The sequence below is a fragment of the Abramis brama genome (assembly GCF_963993115.1).
Source record: "Abramis brama genome assembly, chromosome: 9".
Taxonomy (NCBI): Eukaryota; Metazoa; Chordata; class Actinopteri; order Cypriniformes; family Leuciscidae; genus Abramis; species Abramis brama.
The window spans coordinates 35,405,809-35,426,801 of record NC_139971.1 but is presented as its reverse complement, the minus strand read 5'-3'; the positions used below and the strand labels follow the sequence as shown (position 1 = coordinate 35,426,801).

At 37.1% G+C, this 20,993-nt stretch overlaps 3 protein-coding genes across 3 annotated transcripts; 2 read left to right on the top strand and 1 right to left on the bottom strand.

Annotated features, from left to right (window-relative positions):
• Positions 1-2,920: 2,920 nt before the first annotated feature.
• cUnh11orf16 (chromosome Un C11orf16 homolog) lies at positions 2,921-7,476 on the top strand (the record flags this gene model as incomplete). The annotated part of the gene is made up of 7 exons (XM_084125273.1): positions 2,921-3,120; positions 3,283-3,500; positions 4,426-5,011; positions 5,095-5,236; positions 5,683-5,920; positions 6,029-6,607; positions 7,244-7,476. Exons 4-7 carry the CDS (start codon positions 5,105-5,107, stop codon positions 7,474-7,476), a joined length of 1,182 nt encoding a protein of 393 aa, XP_083981399.1. The 5' UTR covers positions 2,921-3,120; positions 3,283-3,500; positions 4,426-5,011; positions 5,095-5,104.
• Positions 6,699-9,073, bottom strand: akip1 (A kinase (PRKA) interacting protein 1). Its single transcript, XM_084124560.1, has 5 exons — positions 8,934-9,073; positions 8,561-8,731; positions 8,398-8,478; positions 8,187-8,315; positions 6,699-8,022 (listed from the first exon to the last, which is right to left on the bottom strand). The coding sequence occupies exons 2-5, from the start codon at positions 8,711-8,713 to the stop codon at positions 7,879-7,881; spliced, it is 507 nt and encodes a 168-aa protein (XP_083980686.1). The 5' UTR covers positions 8,714-8,731; positions 8,934-9,073; the 3' UTR covers positions 6,699-7,878.
• A 3,557-nt stretch (positions 9,074-12,630) lies between these two features.
• On the top strand, positions 12,631-20,663 carry LOC311090125 (uncharacterized protein). The gene is made up of 7 exons (XM_084125267.1): positions 12,631-13,132; positions 13,340-13,450; positions 14,038-14,145; positions 17,332-17,523; positions 17,751-17,907; positions 19,557-19,745; positions 20,032-20,663. The coding sequence occupies exons 1-7, from the start codon at positions 12,952-12,954 to the stop codon at positions 20,231-20,233; spliced, it is 1,140 nt and encodes a 379-aa protein (XP_083981393.1). The 5' UTR covers positions 12,631-12,951; the 3' UTR covers positions 20,234-20,663.
• Positions 20,664-20,993: the final 330 nt, after the last annotated feature.

The window sequence follows — 20,993 nt, the reverse complement described above, 5'->3', positions numbered from 1 at the left end:
AAACAGTAAAACTAAAAAGAATAAAATAAAATAAATAAAAACACAATAAAAAAGCAATAAATACAATAATGAATTATAACACACACTTAAAAAGAACTCCTAACAGGTAACTCTCATACTGTGTTATATGCAGTACTATACAAATATGTTTTAAATGTAAAAACAGCAAGTGAAGGTGCCTGCCGAATGTACAAAGGTAAATTATTCCAGAGTTTCGGGGCCGCCACTGCAAAGGCTTTAATCTTGCATTGGGAGAGATTAAAAGCAGTTGCCCAGCAGACCTAAGTGCTCTGGATGGAACATATGGCTGTAATAGATCTGAGAGGTATTTAGGAGCAGTGTTATTTAATGATTTAAAAACTAAAAGTAAAATCTTAAAATCAATTCTAAAACGAACTGGCAACCAGTGAAGGGAAGCTAATATAGGTGTAATGTGGTCCTGTTTGCGTGTCCTTGTTAATAGACGTGCAGCCGCATTTTGTACCCTCTGTAAACGTGTTAGAGATGCCTCACCAATGCCTACATAGAGACTATTATAATAGTCCAGGCAGGATGATATAAAAGTGTGGATGACCTTCTCAAAATCAGTAAAAGATACAAATGACTTGACTTTAGATAATTGCCTTAACTGATAAAAACACGATTTAACTACCAAATTAATCTGTTTATCTAGTTTAAAGTCACCGTCCATTAAAACACCTAGGTTTTTTACAACGGGCTTCACATATGACTTTAAGTCGCCAAGATCTACATCAGGGGTATTGATGGTACCACCAGGTCGAAACAAAATGATTTCAGTTTTATCTTCATTGAACTTTAAGAAATTGGAGGCCATCCAGGCTTTAATATCCTCAAGACATTTCAACAAAGGTGCTATAGAGTTTGCATTGTTTCGTTTCAAAGGCAGATAGAGTTGCGAGTCATCTGCATAACAGTGAAACGAGATGCCATGTTTCCTAAATATGGACCCTAAAGATAATATATATAAAGAAAATAAAATGGGTCCAAGAATGGAACCCTGAGGGACTCCACATACAAGAGATGCAGTAGAAGACACAAATTCCCCAAGACGTACCGAGAAAGTTCTTTCACCCAGATAAGATCTAAACCATTGTAATGCGGCACCCTTTACACCAACACAATGCTCAAGACGAGAGATCAGTATTTTGTGATCTAAGGTGTCAAAAGCAGCAGTAAGATCTAACAGCATAAGAACAGCATAGTTACCTGTGTCAGTGGCCAATAATAAATCATTATAAACTTTTAACTGTGCTGTGAAGTGATTTAAAACCAGATTGATAAATTTCTTGCAAACCATGCAAGTCTAGAAAGGACAGTAATTGTTTAAAAACAACTTTTTCCAATATTTTAGAAAGAAACAGGCCTAAAATTAGCAAGAACCGATGAATCCAGGTTTGTTTTTTTCATCAATGGTTCCACTATTGCGTGTTTAAAATGTAGGGGTACAACTCCATGAGTGAGACTACTATTTACAATCAATAGTATTGTAGGGCCAAGGGTTTCAAAAACCTTTTTTAGGAAATCTGGGGAAATAATGTCTGTAGGACAAACAGATGGATTCATTTTGTCAATGATGTCTTTTAAACAAGCAAGAGACACTGGCTCAAACTGATTAAAAACAAAGGAACATACAGAGAAAGAAGACATATCAGCAGAAGGGTGAACAATATTAGCTCTAACAGTCACAATCTTGTCATTAAAAAACTGCAAAAAGTTTTCACATGTTTCTTTGGAAAATTCCAAAGTCATTTGTTGAGATGTATTTAAAACAGAATTAATAGTGTTGAACAGAACACGAGGTTTGTGAGAATTATTTGCAACGATTATTTAAACGACTCCGTGAGATTTAAGAAGTCTTTAACCAATGGCTTGGAGGGACAACAGATATGGATGTTAAAATCTCCAACAATTAAAACTCTGTCATACTTCGGCATGATTTCAGCCAGAAAATCGGAAAAGTCGTTTATAAAGTCTTTATGGTATTTGGGAGGACGATAAATCACAGCACATAGCACTGGGTCAGGTTGATTCAGCTCAAATACAATCAGCTCAAAGCTTGAGAAGTTGCACATCACACGCCGACAGTTTAATTTTTCCTTAAAAATAATCGCAATTCCTCCATCCCGTCCTTTAAGTCGTGGAGAGTTAAGAAAGTCACAGTTTAAGGGTAAAATCTCCGAAAAGTCCAGCAATAGTCTGCAAGCATTGATGGGCTCCATTTGCCCTGATAGCGTTTCTCTATTGTTGCAATGTCCTAGGGAAATCGCTGCATGCCGTGCTCGTCGCTCACTGCTCCGCAGTTCGATGGGGAAAAAATCTAGATAAAAATGTAACTTTAGGGACATGTTCCAACCAAGGCTTTTGTATGAATTGAGGTTTTCCACTAACCTATTGTCTTTTCCTTGCCACATTGTTTGGTAAAATGCATCATCTCGAAGATGTTCATGAATCTGAGGACCAAAAGACCCAGCTTGATGTGTAAGGGTGGTATAACTTTGTTTATCCAATCTGAAAGCAAAAGAGCAACAACCTTCAAATCGCCACAAATTTGCCATTGATGTTGGCCATAGTTTATGCACCTCAAAAGTTGTTTCATGTTGTCATACATTTCCTTCATATGACCAACTGGAATTGATGGCAAATCATTGCCATTATGTAGCAAAACAGCTTTAAAACTGTCATATATAGCTACTGACCCAATAGCATATCTTGAAAACTAGAGCCAATCAACAATTTTAAGCATCATGTTCGTTCTCTGTGACCCACAATTAGTAAAGTTTGACTACATTTATTTCAGAAGCATTGGCTGTAGCTGTAGTCTGTAGTCACATATTATTTTATGTGACTTAAGTGATTAGAGAAACACCAGTCTCCAGAATTATCCTATTCCCTTCAGACACAAATAGACCATGTTCCCAATTGCACATCAGATGCACTCTGTCACCACTAGATGGATGTAATGACATTCTAATAGTTTAAGGCTGGTCAGTGGCTCACTATGGCAACCTCAGTACACAGTAGAGACAGAGATCCTTGTTCAGTGGATTATTCGAACAAAACTTGCTACAGTTTGCAAGTGTGTTCTTGGAGTCAGGAAAGGTATGAATACTTTTTAATTGTTTTTATATGTATTTCCATCCTAAAAATCTTTACTTTTGCTTATAACAAAAATATGAAAAAGAGTTGTTTGTGTTGACAGAAGCTAGTCAGATGGGTCTTTAAGTCTTTAAGTAACTAACAGCAAATTCAATTGTGTTGCAGATCATTTGATGCGAGAAACAATGTCATCTCAGGTATCTCACAGCCAAAGTGTCCTTCCCTTGTTCATGGGTAAAAGCAGAAATATCACCTTTATTCTGGACTCATCTGTGGGAATGAATGGCTTTTTGGGATCAGTGAAGAATCTTATCATCCAAACCTTAATTACTAAAGCTTCACTCAGAGACTCGCTCTTCAACATTATCAGCTTTTCATACAAGGTAAACTTAAAATGAAACACAATGAACACGTCGCAAAATGTTACTTATATATTCTAAATAAAAAGAGTTTTTAAAGTGTATGATAATTGCCCATGAAGCTACTGTCTCCATATTGATGATGCTGCAAGTTTGGTTGGTAACAGTTTTAAATGCAATCAAATTAAATTAACTCTAAATTCAATTAATCAAATTAATCATTATTTTAATCTTAAATGGTTGAGTTTATTAAAGTCAGCATGAAACGGAAGCAGCAAATGTCTTTTCTTCCCTTTTGTGACGTATATCTAAGAGAAACAGCTTCTCAAACGAAAAATTTTAGGGCTGGATTTTGTACGGAGCCCCTAAATGGACATGGTGGTGGGAAAAAAATATGAGATGGAAGGAAAAATAATAAGCAATGCTTTTGCGTGCTCTCGCAAATGTTTTGCGTTCCCCCGAGAAACTTTGTGTTCGCTCGCAAAACCTGTGTTCCCCCAAGAACCTTTGTTTCCCTGAGAAACTTTGCGTTCCTTCGCAAAACCTTTGCATTCCCTCGAGAAACTTTTTTGCGAGGAAATGCAAAGTTTCTCAGGGGAACACCAAACATTTGCCAGAGAACGCAAAAGTGGTGACATTTTTCCGCCATCTCATATTATCTCCCTTTAGGGACTCTATTCAATCCATATAGTAATTCTATCCATCAGGAATTGATTGGATGATTAGATTGTTGTGGTTTGATATTGTTCAATCTCATGTAAGTGACAATTTGCCCTGCCCTCGCACCAGTAAACACGTAATCAGAGAAGAGAAGAGATGTCACTTCAAGAGGGAAGTTATTTTGATTAAACATTACAAGGGCACACAAATTTTAAAAAATATTGATGTGCACAGATAAATCATTTATAATACTGCAATATTCCATAAAAACTCATATATATTTCACTAGGCAACACCATGGTCTTCTCACATGATGCCCTGCACTCCTGATGTAGTCTATGAAGCCTTGAGCTGGATCCACACATTACAGACGAGTCCTGGCAGAGACCTCCACACAGCACTGGCCTTAGCATTCTCTGACCCTGCCTGTCAGTCTGTCCATTTGGTGACCAGCGGTCTCCCAGACAACCCCACACAATGCTTGGGTTCATTATCAACCCTGGTGACACGCCCTGTCCATACATTTTACATATCTGACAAGACTCCCATGAACACTGACATATCAGACTTCTTGCAGTGCATCACCTCCACCACTAGAGGAAGCTGTTATGTGATGTCTCTCAACTCTGCTGGCAATGTGGACCAGGTAAGATGTTTGTATGGTGACTGGCCGCCACTTATACTAGCCATCCTTTATTAGTGAATCGGATATTTGTCACCATTTAATGTTTTATAATATATCAGCTCAGTTTGTTGCATTCAACCGATGACTTGATTCAAAATCCATCATACTCAGAGGATCCCAGGCATTCAGTGGACTTCTATCAGGTCCCATACCACAACTGCGCAAGCTGTGTCTGTTCTGCACCATACTGGTATGCTTTCTAATTTAACTAAAAAGAGAGAAAGAAAGAAAAACAATACATAATTATATTGTGGGAAATATATATCTTTGCAGGTGTTCCCCTATGAATCCTTTTAGTTCAGTATCATGTGTATCTGGAAGGGTAATGCGAGGTGTTGAACTGTATTCCGGCTGCCGTGTTTTAGCCAGGAAAGAGATAGACGGTCTTTATTACCTGGGGACAATCATACATCAGGTACTGAGATTTTTTTTTAAATTATGAACATGCTCTACCAGTCAATAGTTTTGGGGTCTGTACGATTTTTTATGTTTCTGAAATGAGTCTCTTATGTTTAACAAGGCTGCATTTAAAAAAAACACAAAAACAGTAGAATTTAATCAGTTAAAATCTATTTAAAATAACTAATTTCTATTTCAATATATTTAAAATGTAATTATTTTTTTACCATCAATACTCCAGTCTTCAGTGTCACATGATCCTTCAGAAATCATTCTAATATGCTGATTTGCTCAAGAAATATTGCGTATTATTAATGTTGAAAACTGTTGTGCTAGTTAATATTTTAGTGAAAAATGTTATACTTTTTATTCAGAATTTTGATGAATAGAAAGTTCAAAAGAACTAGATGTATAATCATAGTTTGTTAAACATTTTTTAAACATTTATTTCGGTCTCTATAGGGCAGAGGAAATCTTTATATGGTGGAGTTTGATAAGTTTGGACCTAAAGGAAATACATTTATGGAAACATTAAATACAGTTCAGCCAACCTGCCAGCCTGATATAGTTAATCTTGCCAGTGCACATGGGCACAGTATAGTACCAGGGGACACCGTTTTAGCACCATGGGAGCAAGATCTGAGAAGATATGGGCCTGGAAGAGTCATCTCCGGTATGGAGCCAAGATATCCACTAAAAAGTAAGATTTTTTTAGTTCAATTTTTTAAACCAATACTACATCATAAGAGTGATCTGTATAACTGAATAAACCCAGGGGAATTTGCTCAGATCTGTCGTCTCATTAAAGGTGATGAAGGTCTTTTGGGACTTCAGGTTCTCTTCTGGAACGGGATGACAATTCATGTCCCCAAAGAGCTTGCAGTACGGATCCCAGCCTCTCACCATGAGCAAATTATCAAAGACCTCCAGCATTATTCATCTAGGCCATGTTGCTACAGGGCTTCCCACTGCAGCACCATGAACTGTTTTGAGTTGCCATGTCACCAGTGCAACCACCACAGTCTGTCCTCCATTCCACTGCTCCACTGTCCAGTCAAGAGATGCTGGCCAATGTTCATGTCACCTCCACTACTGAACAACCAGAGGAGAGATGTGCTGGAAAGGAAAGTTGATCTCCAACTGAAAGAACTACGGAGCTCTCAACAGACACAAGTGCCTTCATCTTCCTCATCATCAACCTCTGACTCAGATGAGAATGAGGAGGATACTGCAGCTGAAAAACACAGGCCTCTGGGGTCAGGACTGGTGAGCCGCTCAATAAACACAGATATTTCCTGCCTGAGAATGCCATACAGTCAAACTGAGTCCAGACCAGCCTGGAGATACTGGAAAAGCGGTTCTGCAGAACCACAGCACAAGCAACCAGGTAATGACAAAATATTTACAATATAGCGGTCAAAATGGACAAATACAATACATTAAAAATACTGATCATGATCTGACATATAGTATATTTGAGCATACACACTACCATTCAGAAATTTGGGGTCAGTATGTTTTTGGGGAAAGAAAGGATGCATTAAATTGATCGACATTTACAGTAAAGACATTTATAATCTTACAAAATATTTACATTTCAAATAAATGCAGTTCTTTTGAATTCTTTCTATTAAGCCCTGACATTTTTTTTTATCATAAAACAACAACCTTTTTCAACATTGATAATAATAAGAAATGTTTCTTGAGCACCAATCCAGCTTTGCCATCACAGGAATTACATTTTAAAAGACATTAAAATAGAAACGTTATTTTAAATTGTAATAATATTTCACAATATTACTGTTTTAGCTGTATTTTTGACCAAATAAATGCAGCATTGGTGAGCATAAGAGGCTTCTTTCAAAAACATTTGAAAAATCTTAAGACCCCAAACATTTTAATGGTATGGCAGACATACAATTTAGAACCATTTGGTCTAAATACAAGTGCCAGAATTTTTTTTTTTTTTTTGTCTTTCAAAGTGAATTTAATTTGTACTGCCTGGGTGTTCTTGGTATTTCAGGAAGAGCAGTCAGGTGTTCAAATGTAACCCATTCTTGGCCAAGAGACACTGGGAATTCTGGGAGCTCTACAGATAACTCTATGATGACCAATCACAGCTCTTTATTTAAACTGGTTCGTGAATCACCAAAACGAGGAGTCAATATGAGGGACATATTTGCATCAACTGAATCGAAGTCATCACCATCACCACTATCTGTAGCAATCAGCACAAGGCCAAATAAACTGATATAACACAGCCAAAGTTCAAAGTATTATGAGAATTGCCAGTCAGCTTTTGCTGATTTGTTTTCTTCAGGGATGATATTTGTTGTTTATTCAAACATCTGATGGCTGTGTAGTAATTGAATAGAAAATACTATTGTGTAAAATCATGCAAAAGTTTATTAAAATGCAACATCTGTAAGAGGTATAAAGAAAGTAAAAATGAAATGTAATTTTTTGTCTTGCTGTATAATCTTATTATGGCTTCTGTGCCTCAATATAAACTCATGATTACTTTAAAAATTATTAAATAAATATTCCTGAGTATTAGCAATAACACTTATGAACACTCAAGCTGAAATCAAGAAAAGTCAGTGCATTTTAAAATTTTAGTGCAAGTCCTCAATTAAGGCATTAATTTTCACCCATAGTTCAGAGGTTGAATGTAAGGCTCATGCTTTCTCCTGCATTGATGTGGACAGTTTTCGTCTCTGGCCTTGAGTCCTGCATTGCTGCCGTGATGGAATAGGTTCCTGGAGGCACTTCAATAAGAAAATCCTCTGGTTCTGATGAACCCTTCAATAAAATATGTAGATGAACCATTCTAATGAGTTGATTTGCAGAGCAAATACGGCCTGGTTAAAATATGATCCGTTTCTGCTCAAAATCAACTTTTGTACAATGCCTTCACAAAAAATGAAAATGTATAATTTTTTTTTGTTGCTAAGGTCAGTACTTACAATGTCTCGTTTGATGGCTGCAGTAGCATTCTGTTTCCGGTCTGCGGTCCTCAACATCTGCTGTGAATGGTAGCGACAGATGTGTTCTCGCTCACTGGGCTGAGCCAGGTGAACAGTCTTATAAAACTTCTATTAAAGAAACACAGGCTGTTTCTTCTCATTCATATCTCAACAGAGTTAAAGTAAATTAATGAATAAAGCATTTTTCCACCTGGCACTGTCTCGTAGTTTCAGACATGTACTCCACTATTGTAGCAAAAGCATGGTCCAAGTTTGAATGGGAAATGTCTCTCTGTAACACAGGACAAAAAGAATTAGTGTCACGGACGTTATTTATTTAGTTGACCTAACAAATGTTTATTGAGTCTACTCACTTCTGAGCCCCTCTCATAGTGACTGAACATGGGTGATGGTCTTAGTCTTGCACTTGAGCTGCTAACAGACCGTCTTTTTGCCTTTTCCAACACTTCCTGCCCGAGTTTAGATGAACGGCGCAGGGAAGACTCCAGCCAGGATTCACTGGCCATGTAAACAAGCGGAGTGCACTGGAATTGCATGACCAATATTAGACTGCATCTCATATAGCCTAAACAAAATGATTACTTCATAATACGAAAAACTATTTGCAGCGAGCTATAATTCTGATGTTTGCATTCATGAAAACCATGCTACGATTTAGAATGTTAAGCGCATGGCAAACATTTGAACACTTAGAAAATATGTCTGCATTTTAAACGCGAAACTTACGATTAAATGACGCCCAAAATGTCAGCTGTTTGTTCGTTTAACTGTATAAAATGATCGCCGCATTTAGTCCAATAGTTCTCAAACTGTTGCCGCTGTATGTTGGTGATGGGTGTGTGTCGCTAAAGTGAAAGTTCAAATGCATTTCCTTCTCTCCCACGCGTTGCCGGGAAATGGAGTCTTTTTTCCGTGGTTTAAACGCGACACTAACAACAAGAATAACAATATTACATCAATTTCCTACTTTTTTAAACATACAAATCTACATTTTATAATAATAGGCTAATAATAAATAAATACATTTTCGAAAAAATACATTTTAGAATAATCTATGGCTTTACCCTCTCTGAAGTTTTTCTGAAGTTTCTCTCTGAAGTTTACCCTCTTTAACTTTATTAATTAATTGTATACATCGCGCAATCGGAGCCTTTATAAGCATGTTCACCAGCGCGCTACAAAAGTGTGATAAGATTTGCGCGAGCCGTTGATAAAATGTAGTAGCCTACACCATTTTAATTCTAATGAGAATGTAGTAAAACGCTGTGGAGAAAATCAAACATGATCTAAAAACAGCCACTAAAAAGACTGTTGAAACGAGGGGAAAACAGGCCAAGTACAAGTTAGAATCAAGAGCTTTAAAGTATGGACCTTCTTGAAATATTGACTAAACAATTGGTTTTCCTCATGTGTAAAATGTGTTCTGCTAATATGGCAGATATGCCTATTGGGAAAATAAAAGATAATCCAATTAATAACAGGAACGTAACATGTTCAGTATTAGAACATTTTAAGCAATGATAGTTTGACTTCCAATGGCACTTTGTAAACAAGTGATTATTATCAACCAACTTTGCGTGGGCCATTTTGCAAAAATAAAGCAAAAAACAAATAAATAAACCTCACGAGGGAGCATTGGTACCCCGTTAAACGGTTCACACTTTAACCCCCCCAATTTTCAAACCCAAACTACAGCCTTGCAACCGAGGGAGACAACTAGTTCCCCCATCTCAAACAGAAGTGAACAAAACCTTTTGAAAGTAACTTAATGATTCAAAAAATGTTTGTATCGATTACATTGTGACACCAGTAGGTGGAGACAAGTGACTGTTAAAAAATTTACGAGGGAAGGAATTAATTAGCAGTTGAAATTATTTCAGAGAGTTAAATTAGAATAGAACAACATGTTTAGGTAGCAACGTTTAAAAAAAAAACTAGCTAAAACTGATCTTTGATTCTCATACTAATTGCTCATATGCCTGGACACAGAAGGGTTACATTGGCATTTGATTGAAATGTAACATTTATGCAAAATAATCACATTTATACGGAAGTCACAATGGCTCGTGAAAAGGCACCGCTACGTCATGCAGGCTGTGTGCATTTGTCTGTGGATTGACTGTTTTGAAACTTATATGGTAGTTTCATAGCCCCTAGACCTCTGTTATAATGAAAAAAGCCAGAAAATTTCAATTTTGTCAATATAGGACCTTTAATGCTGTTGAACTGAAAGTACGAAGCAAACTATTTGCTAAAATAACCACAACATTAACAGCAACACTGAAGAGACTAACCCTGTGCATTTTGATTCAGACCGGTAGAAAATGTCCTGTATAAATAAATAGGTAGGCTATATGATAAATAATGCAATGAAATTTCAACCACCAGTGAAAAACATGAGCTGGAAAAAGTGAACAAACTGGTCAGGTTTTATAGAGTTAGAGTGAGTATATTTGTATATCAGTGCATGATATTCTAGTCGGGAAGCATTTAAGCCTATAGGATCACTGTTCTTACCAAATCAGGTGCCAGGAGCCCGTTGTAATCCTATACAAGGTAAAAATAAAAGGATGATATCTAGTCGAGAAGACGAGTAATAATATCCACGTTAATCAGATATTGGTTGTGTCCAAAATCGCCCCCTATACCCTCGTATCAATATCAATACCCAGTAGTGGGATATATAAGTGCACTCAATAATGTCCACAATGGTTTCGGACACACAAATGGCTGTTCCCTCAAATAGTACCCTATTTAAAGTCTCTATGAAAAGTTTTTTGGCTTTTAGTATGAATATGTTATCTATAAGATATAGTGTGCTCCAAAGCAATGACAAAATTCGCATTTAGAAGACCAAACCCAACGTTGAAAATGAAAATCAGGTTAATGTCAGAATCCAACGTCAGATTGACGTCAATCTCCAACGTTGGACAGACATTGTATTGCGGTTGAAAATGAAAATCGGGTTGACGTCAGAAACCAACATTTTATTTCCAACCAAAATCCAACGTCTGCCCGACGTCGGATGGTGACGTCAATCTAATGTCGGGTTCTGACATCAAACTGACGTCGGGTTCTGACTGCAACCAAAATCATGACTGACGTTTCTACTTTCTAATCAAGGACCTTGACAGAAATGTAGTGGAGTAAAAAGTATCCAGAAAAAACACTCAAAAAGTGTACTTAAGTACAGTACTCGAGTAAATGTACTTTGTTACTGTCCACCTCTGGGTGCCACTGTTGTCAAATGTTAGTCTGGAGTCCTGTCAGTGATTTAGTACTTTTAAAGCATTTTAAATGTAAAAATGAACTGCTGTGCCAAGCTGAAAGTAGGTAAGGAGAACTGTGTAAAGAGTAGATAAAAAAGTGACTTAAGTATGGATCCTAGCAATTGTTTTAAACAAATCATCCTTGATATAGGACTATGACTTTTAGTTCCTTCTTTTCATAAAGTCTGGATATCAGAAAATTATCAAAGTATCTCTTAAAAGCCAGAGAAGCATCTTATTTGAATATTTCACCAAAAAATGCAATGAAGCATCTTAAAGCTTAAAGGATTACTAGGGCAGATGCTTAGTAATTATTTGACATCCATGGCCAGATTAACTAGTGTGCCATCAGGACATGTGACATGTGAGAAACACAGCATTCATCAACAAACAAGTAAAAAATTAGTGTTCCAATACTTAAAAAAATGTAAAAGATGCAACAAACTCACTGAATGCAGCTGAAAACATTGGAAGCTGTTATTTGATTGTGTCTCTACACATCCCGTGGCTGCCCTGTGATTTATCAAACATTAATAAGGCATTCTACAGGAAGACAGACCATAGATGGGGAAAAAAGAAAAAGGAGCTGCACTGAATGCATATCCGTAAATACTGATATATATATATAAATCGGGACACTGTTACCACGGTTTCAGTGTTATGCAATGAGGAAACCTCCCTATAGCATCCTTCTAACACTTCCCACACAGTCTAACAGGCTCTCTGCACTGAGAATGAAACCCACTGTGCTCATCCAAGTGAACAGAATTCATTCAACCGTACTGGTGTTGGGTCCACGTGCAATCTATAAACACCATCTGCTGCATCACGCTCTGTATACACACACGTTTATTCTGCTTTGGGGTGCTCAAGAAATTGTGAGGCATTATAAGCCAACATGTTGATTTGAGTATATATATATGCTGTGTGCCTGCAGATTGTGGCTCTTTTTTCATTCTCTCAGCAGATATGGGACAGAGGCTCACATGCACATAGCCACATGCCCTGATTCACCCTCGAGTTTCCCGAGAGAGTGAGATAGAGTGAGAGAGCGTGCACGAGTTGCTGGAGAGATGAGATCGGGGATTTAAGAGTGCACAAAATTACATCCACACGTGCACTTCATGTTATGTAAGACCCTTGACTGCCTCACTGTATGCTATAACAGCAGCAGTGAGCGGACAGGCAGAGCAGATGCTGTGTACACACACAAGGAAGCCTATGCTTAATACAGCAGGAGAAACAGAGAAGGAGCTGCCATTTTTAGGAGCTATGGGCATAAGCTTGGATGAACTAAGGTTGGATGAGCTTGGATATTCACAGACACCTTTAGGAAAAGAAGCTATTTGTGATATTCCTTCACCTGGCACTATGAATGGATTATAATCAGTGATGCTTAGCGTGCTACACGGAGTATTGTGATCACCTCAGGACATATCTACTCTTTGTGCTGTGGCCCCTGGGGGCCTTTGATCATGACTTCAGTGTGGTCTTTGTTGTGGGTTGTGTGTGGATTGACGGTGTGGTTTCCCTACACTCACGCAACCTCAGTGAGACCCAATCTGCTCATGACCACCTCTGATCCAACCACTGATGAGCAATCAGTTAATCCAGAACATCAGACTGAACCTACAGATCCACCCAGCAACAACACAGGTAAGAACAATTGACAGACAGACAGACAGATGGATGGATGGATGGATGGATGGATGGATGGATGGATGGATGGATGGATGGATGGATGGATGGATAGACAGACAGACATATTATGTGACCAATAGAAATTGTTCTGCAACAGTACATGGTGTGTGGAGCTACAAAAACCTGTGGGTTGTGTGTGGACTGATTGTGTTATTCACGCAGCCTCAGTGAGACCCAATCTGCTCATGACCACCTCTGATCCAACCACTGATGAGCAATCAATCAATCCAGAACATCAGACTGAACCTACAGATCCACCCAGCAACAACACAGGTAAGAACAATTGACAGACAGACAGACAGACAGACAGACACATTCTGTCAGGACTACAATCGTCAAATACATTGACAGTTAGCATACAGTTTGGATTGGCGGTATGGTTCTGTTCTGGGCAAGAACTCCCTGCGCATCCATGCAGCCTAGCATTGATAAGAGCAGGGAGAGCAGCAATAACCCCCCTTAGGGGAAACAGAACAGAACCAACATGAATGTATTGCAGATTTCATTAATTCAAAAATTTTAATGTACAACATAATTTAGTCTGATTCAAAGGGGAATCAGAATGCCAAATCCTGACTGACAAGAGGAGGAGCTGGGGATGGAGGAGGGTAATTAGCTCCTGAGAAACGCGATAGCTGTTGATAATACTGAAGGAGATTATATATGAATGCTGTGATAAGCGTTGTATTCCTATAGGTAGATGTGAGTCAGCTGATGCGAGCTTGGCTAACGTGACCTGCCAGAACGGACGCTACGCTTGATTTATGTGACCAATATAAAATTGTTCTGATACAGTACATGGTGTGTGGAGCTACAAAAACTTGTGAGTTGTGTGTGGACTGATTGTGTTATTCACACAGCCTCAGTGAGACCCAATCTGCTCATGACCACCTCTGATCCAACCACTGATGAGCAATCAATCAATCCAGAACATCAGACTGAACCTACAGATCCAAGAAATAACACAGGTAAGAACAACTGACAGACAGACAGACAGACAGACTGACTGGATGGATGGATGGATGGATGGATGGATGGATAGATGGATAGATAGATAGATAGATAGATAGATAGATAGATAGATAGATAGATAGATAGATAGATAGATAGATAGATAGATAGATAGATAGATAGATAGATAGTAGGGGTGGAGCCGAACCCGAATACGGTATTCGGAAAGGCACAAATAATGTGTTTTTTACGAATACTTATTTCGAACAAATACTTAAAAAAATATTTGTATTCGGGAACAAGAAAAACTTTATATCAAAAAGCTGCGTTTCCTCCGGCTGTAAATCCACTTGATAAGAAAGGAGGAAATGACACGGAAATATTTTGGATTAGGCTAATGTCACGTTGCCATAAGCGGTCGTTCACATAGCGCGTTTTTTGCGCGTGCAGATTTCAAATGTAGGCGCGGGGCAAGCGCGCTCGTTTTTCCAGGCGCGCCTATGTTGGTTGCATAGCAACGACAGACGCGGTGCGAACTGCGCTCTCCATGATGACGAGGAAGTATCAGCAAATAATTAATTGATTTCTAGCCCTTGCATTAGCTTTAGATATATTTATGGAGATGAGAAATGAAATAAAAAGCCGTCATCATGTCATTAATATCAGTCCTTCAGAAAAGCTGTTCTAGGCTTATTCTTGGCTGGATAACTCTTAGCAGGTTTAAAAAGCCCTTTTAAAATTAAATATGAATGCAGTTTTGGATTAAATAAAAGTACAGTCAAGTCAAATAAAACACGTTTTATCTCCTGTATTTGGTAACACTACAAGATACCATTCATTAACATTACTTAATGCACATCTAACATCAACACATTGAGTGAACAATATATTTTTACAACATTAATTAATGTTTGTGAATGTTATTTAATACAAACACTTGATTGGTCATGTTTGTTCACTTCAGTCATTGTGCATTAAATAATGTTAACATAAATAATGTTAACTTTTGATTTTAAAAATGTATTTTTAAATTAACCCCAAGGAGAATAATTGCGACAGTATATAACTATTGTTTATTGTTAGGTAATTTTATCTAATGTTATCTAACAAATTGAATCTTATTGTAAAGTGTTTTTAATACTACAGTTTCCATCTTTGTAACCGTGATATACACTTTAATATATGTAAATTTAATCTAAATTAAGCTTTGGTACCGAAATTGGTACCGAGAACCGTGGATTTTCACTGGGATTGGTACCGAATACTGACATTTTGGTACAGTGACAACACTAGTAGCTCTGTTAGCTCGGTAATTTAGACAATAGGCTGTTGACAGAGTTGTTGGTAATGGCTGTTATGTTATTTTCTTTTCAATGACGTTCCTTGTTACATGTTCAATTGCTGGATTTATGGAAAAACATCAACCAATATTGCATATCCATAATTATTATAATGGATATAATTAAAGAATACTTACACTATAACGTAAATTAGAAGTGTAACGCAAAAAAAATGGATTTTTACACCTATTTTGAATTTTACTCGAATACAAATACAAATACAAATACTTTTCCCCCCTCAACAAATACAAATACAGATACAAATACCGGCTGCTTTGCACACCCCTAATAGATAGATAGATAGATAGATAGATAGATAGATAGATAGATAGATAGATAGATAGATAGATAGATAGATAGATAGATAGAAAGGAGCTTCATGCATCCTTTTATATCAACTTTTTTATCTTTTACCCACAACTTGAATGTGGGTAAGTTTCTTAAAAAATAAATTAAAAAAAGCAACAATTTAAACAAAAAGTGGAGAAAATCTCATTTTTGTCAAAGACTACGTCTGGATGGGAATCAGAACGATGATCAAAACATAGATGGAGTAGATAGAGTCCATCAACACCCCCAAAGCTTCACAGTCCAACTCCAATCATTCGGTCACGTTAGGCAGTTTTGAACATATATGCTGTTTAATGTTTGATGATCGCGTTATTTTACATGTGCGTAAGCAATCTTCTATCACTTGTTTCTTCTTCTATACACCTGTGTTTTGATCCGAAAATTCTGTACTCTTTCAAAAGATGAAAACCCTAACCCTAACCCTAACCCCTAACACAGGCGTGAAAAAAGTGTTTAATAACCGACTCAATCAAAAGAGTAAACACAACTACAAGCCAACTTAGAATATATTAATTAATTATACTTTTAAGAATATCTCGATCAATAGATTTAGTACAAGTATAGGCCAAATATACTTAATTATAAAATAGAATAGACTTATTTTTAAATAGATTTAATTATACTTAAATATGCACTTTTAAGTATATTTCTGAGAAGTACATAAAAAGTAGACTGAAAGTATACTTTCTTATTTTTTATCTTAAAAGAAGTATACTTCTTATGAAAAAGAAGTTTATTCAAGTGTGCTATTAGTATACATAATAATAGCACACTTGAATAAACTTCTTTTTCATAAGGGTAGACAGACAGATACAGAAGGATGAATATAAATAGAGACAGATATTAATAGATGGATAGACAGATACGAATGGATAGACAGACAGATATATGGATAGACAGATACAATTGGGTAGATAAGACTTTTAGCACTTCATATATAATTTCTCCTGACCTGTGCTCAAAAAACTCATGTCAGTCAGTGGACATGTCAGTGGATGGCCTAAGTGCACTTTCAAAGGTTTTTAATAATAGGAAAACTGTGTGGAATTAATCAATATTTGATAAAGGGCCTTATCTTTATTTAATCAGTTGCTTCTCCAGAAACACGGAGAAACTGGAGGGAGGAGTATTTGATAGTGAGCTGGGATCATGGGACAAGAGGCTGGATAGAGAAGACAGTCACTGATATGCCGGCACTGATTCAAAGCAACATATACTCACAGAACACCATGCAAATACAAGACAGACATTTACACATTAATGAAAATTCACTGTGGTTTACCACAGGATACAAAGATGGGTGAGATGTCTCACTGCAAAGGAAACATGCAAGCAAGATGCATGAGGCAGAAAAAAAAAATCTATAACATATGCAAAACAACTGGAATGATACAATCATTCGCCACAGAGTGTTATGAGTCCATTTACACAGTTTAACACATCACAGAATATTCAAAGTCTTTGCTCTCATCTCATCTATACATGTCTATCTGTCTGTCTGTGTTTCTACAGGGCTTGTGTGTATTTCTGTGCTTCCCCCACGACGGGGATCCTACTACGTGGAGCACGGCACAGGGGTGTCTGTGGGCTCTATGCTTGTGTTCTGGTGTAAGGAGGGCTACCAGCTGGTTGGCCATGAGAAAATCACATGCATCCTGCATGCAGGCATCCCACGATGGAGCAGCTACCTGCCAGTCTGTGAGAGTAGGGCAGCCATTCAATTACCCTTTATGGAAAGAAATGTATCCTAATAATACTAATAAAAAAGCATAATTATTATTTTCATTGCCAACTTTGCTTATTTCCCCCAAATGTAAGCAAATATCTGAATTTAAAATCTGTAAGATCTTTCTAAAGAAAAATTACAGTTTCTCTCAGTTTTAATATAACTGGCCATCATATCTGTTGAAACCAACACTATTTTTTTTCAGGTATCCCTCGGCCAAATGACCAGGGACTTCGCGTCGCTTTACTGGTGTCTGTAGTGAGCGGGGTCGTCATCTTCGTCATGACTGTGTGCTTCATCATCTGCTGTTGTCAAGAGCGCATGAGCAAAAAGAAGGAAAAGCATCGGATGGGCAGAAGCAGGTCGGTCACTTTAATAATTAAAATAACCTTAAAGATAATTCATCAAAATCATTAAAAAAGAGTGGTGTCTTTCAATAAAATATTCAATTCAATTCACGTTTATTTGTACAGCGCTATATTCACAATACATATCATTTCAAAGAAATGTGCTTTCTGCTTTACAGAAAGTGCATGAGTCCATATTACAATTTAGAGTGTTCTGTTATCAGAGGTAACTTTAATTTATGTATTTCAGAAATGTACATATAAAAAAATCACAGTTAGCTAAAAATGTATTAATTTAAACAATGTAATAATTTAATGCAGATACAATGAGCTCATTGAAGTAATGAATACTTGTTTGTTAACAAATGATTATGACATTTAGAAAATATAGCATTGGTACATGTTGATTCAGAGTTTGCGTCATCTGATAAACAAAACAAATATGTATTAGCTCCAGAAAGTATGTGGACACTTTGGCTACACTTAAAGATGAATGTATAATTGCATTACATATCAAATTATCAAATTAAGTGGCATTTATTTTAAATATAGAAAAAGATCTTAAATATGTTTGTCTTAAATTTTACAAAAAATTAGTTTGTTAGCGTTTAAATAAAGGCAAAGTTAAGACTAAATTTCTGGACGCTTTCTGGTTGTCAAACATTAGGGAACTGAATTCATTCATCCATTAGAATGACTTTGAATTCTTGGTGAAATGAATTAAAAACAAATGGTTTGTTCTTAGAAAATACTACCATCATTAATTAGCTTTTATAAACATGCCTTGCCTTATAAAGAAAACATTACTGCCGTGCATCTTGAGACAAAACAATGGCATTGACATATTTTAAGATATGTGGCCCTGGACCACAAAACCAGTCACAAAACTGAATAAATAAGCTTTCCAATGATGTATGGTTTGTTAGGATAGGACAATATTTGGCCGAAAATCTATATGGCCAAATAACTATTTGAAAATCTGGAATCTGAGGGTGTAAAAAAATCGAAACATTGAGAAAATCGCCTTTAAAGTTGTCCATTTATGTTCGCAATTGTGCTGCATTCACTCACAAAAAGAAAATTTTAGATATTTAAGATAAGAAATTTACAAAATATCTTCATAGAACATGATCTTTACTTATTTACTATATCCTAATGTTTTTTTGGCATAAAAGAAAAATCGATAATTTTGACCCATACAATATATTCTTGGCTATTGCCACAAATATACCTGTGCTACTTGTGACGGGTTTTGTGATCCAGGGTCACATTTGTCAGTGCAAGTTGCTTTCAGTTAAAACCATTTTAGTCTCGCCTTAACCCAGACAGCAACATAGTGTCGGCCCAGATCCGGCCCACATCTGGTACACATGAATTCCACATGGCCCAGATGTGGGCCAGATCTGGGCTCACGCTTCCCAGACAGCAACATAGATAACTTCCCAGACAGCAACATAGTGTCGGCCCAGATCCGGCCCACATCTGGTACACATGAATTCCACCAGATGTGGGCCAGATCTGGGCTGACACTATGTTGCTGTCTGGGAAGCATTATCTGTAAAACCGGTGGATACTGTGTTTTAAAGTTATAATGATGCACTTTTTTCTTTTTTTTTTACAATCATAATACTAAATTTGTTGGTACTGTCTTTATTTACCTTTAGGAGAAGAGAAACACGAAGCTCTAGGACACGGAGGAGCCCGTCCTGGTTGGAGAGAGAGCAGCTAGACTGGGAGGCATTCCCTCCGCCTAAACTTTTCAGCCTGTCCCAGCGTCTTGACCGACCGCTGCCTCCTGGAAGTCCTGTTTATTCCGAGGTCATCAGAGCCTATGAGAACAGAGGGTATGAGAGGTAAGGAAAATCATTGTAAAATATATTTGTTTATTTAGCTGATTTCTCCCCACATAGACTCACAGTACACTTACAACAGGAATAGCCTGCCTTCTTGTCGTGCCTGTATATTAATAGGCCTCTTACGTGCATTGAAACCCACAACCCTTGCCCACTCGCTACAACCACACCACATTTTCTACTATTATGTAATATCTGGGAGGATGTGTAAAGCCATAAGACCTATAAGAAGTGCTTCAGTTTCTATGATTTTGTACATCACTAAATTCTCTTTCTTTCTACACAGGAGTCAAGAGAGTCTGCTGAGAAGCCCCAATACCACATACCCTACATACCACGCCAACAGCCAAATCTACCCAGCCCTTGTGTTTCAGAGGGTTCAAAACGAGCCAAACCCCTCCACTTCTTCTACCACCCCAGTTTACGTACAGATTTCTACACCTCCCAAAAACAAGACCCCACATGCTCCTTCCGTCACCCACCCATAGACATGCAACCATCATTCGACTTTCTCATCAGCAGCACTGAATGTGGCCAAGACAATACAAACAACACTGCACAGATATAACTGGTCAGCGTAACCAGAAGCACTTTGATATTTTTAATGTTGATGATATCTTTTAATATCTGCTATACTGTAAATATATCTTGACCTGGTTATTCTTGTCAAATCTGACAACTGATAGCACCATACCTAATAAGAAAATAGAAAATAAGAGCAAAATCTTTTTGTTTTGCACATAATACTTTGCTTGTGGTGGCTAACTACCCCCCATTTTCATAATATTATATTCATAATGTATTGTAAAGAAGCTGTATGTACTCTTGATTAGAGTTTATACATCTGTTAACTTAAAATCTATCTGTAAAATTTGCACTTTAAATGCACTGATTCATTTGTAATAAACTGTTGGGTCGATCTGTTTTCCTTTTGCCTTTAATTGAGTCCAGATGCCCTCGTTGATTTGGGTAAAATTTGCTAAGTGTGTTTTTTCAAAACCAGAAATGGAAAATCTCTCATTTTCATTGGGTTGTGGACAAAATGCGCTCAATGTACCAGCACAGAAATTCAAATAATTGTATTTAAATTACATTGACAAAACAGAACAAGAACGGATATATTTAAGATCTGTCAAGAAGAGGGAAGGACAGCAAACAGTAAAATTTATCTCATAGCCTGAAAAGGTAAGTTTATACATCTCAATATTTTCAGTAACACTTTCACAACTTATTTTATTTGATCTTGTT

Bases quoted from the DNA above. Each gene is read 5' to 3' on its own strand.
- akip1 (XM_084124560.1), bottom strand. From the start codon at position 8,713: ATGGCCAGTGAATCCTGGCTGGAGTCTTCCCTGCGCCGTTCATCTAAA. The intron at 8,479-8,560 runs GTGAGTAGACTC...CCTGTGTTACAG, and splicing joins ACTATGAGAGGGGCTCAGAA to AGAGACATTTCCCATTCAAA. The intron at 8,023-8,186 runs GTAAGTACTGAC...ATTTTATTGAAG, and splicing joins CAGCCATCAAACGAGACATT to GGTTCATCAGAACCAGAGGA.
- LOC311090125 (XM_084125267.1), top strand. From the start codon at position 12,952: ATGACTTCAGTGTGGTCTTTGTTGTGGGTTGTGTGTGGATTGACGGTG. The intron at 13,133-13,339 runs GTAAGAACAATT...TTATTCACGCAG, and splicing joins TCCACCCAGCAACAACACAG to CCTCAGTGAGACCCAATCTG. The intron at 13,451-14,037 runs GTAAGAACAATT...TTATTCACACAG, and splicing joins TCCACCCAGCAACAACACAG to CCTCAGTGAGACCCAATCTG.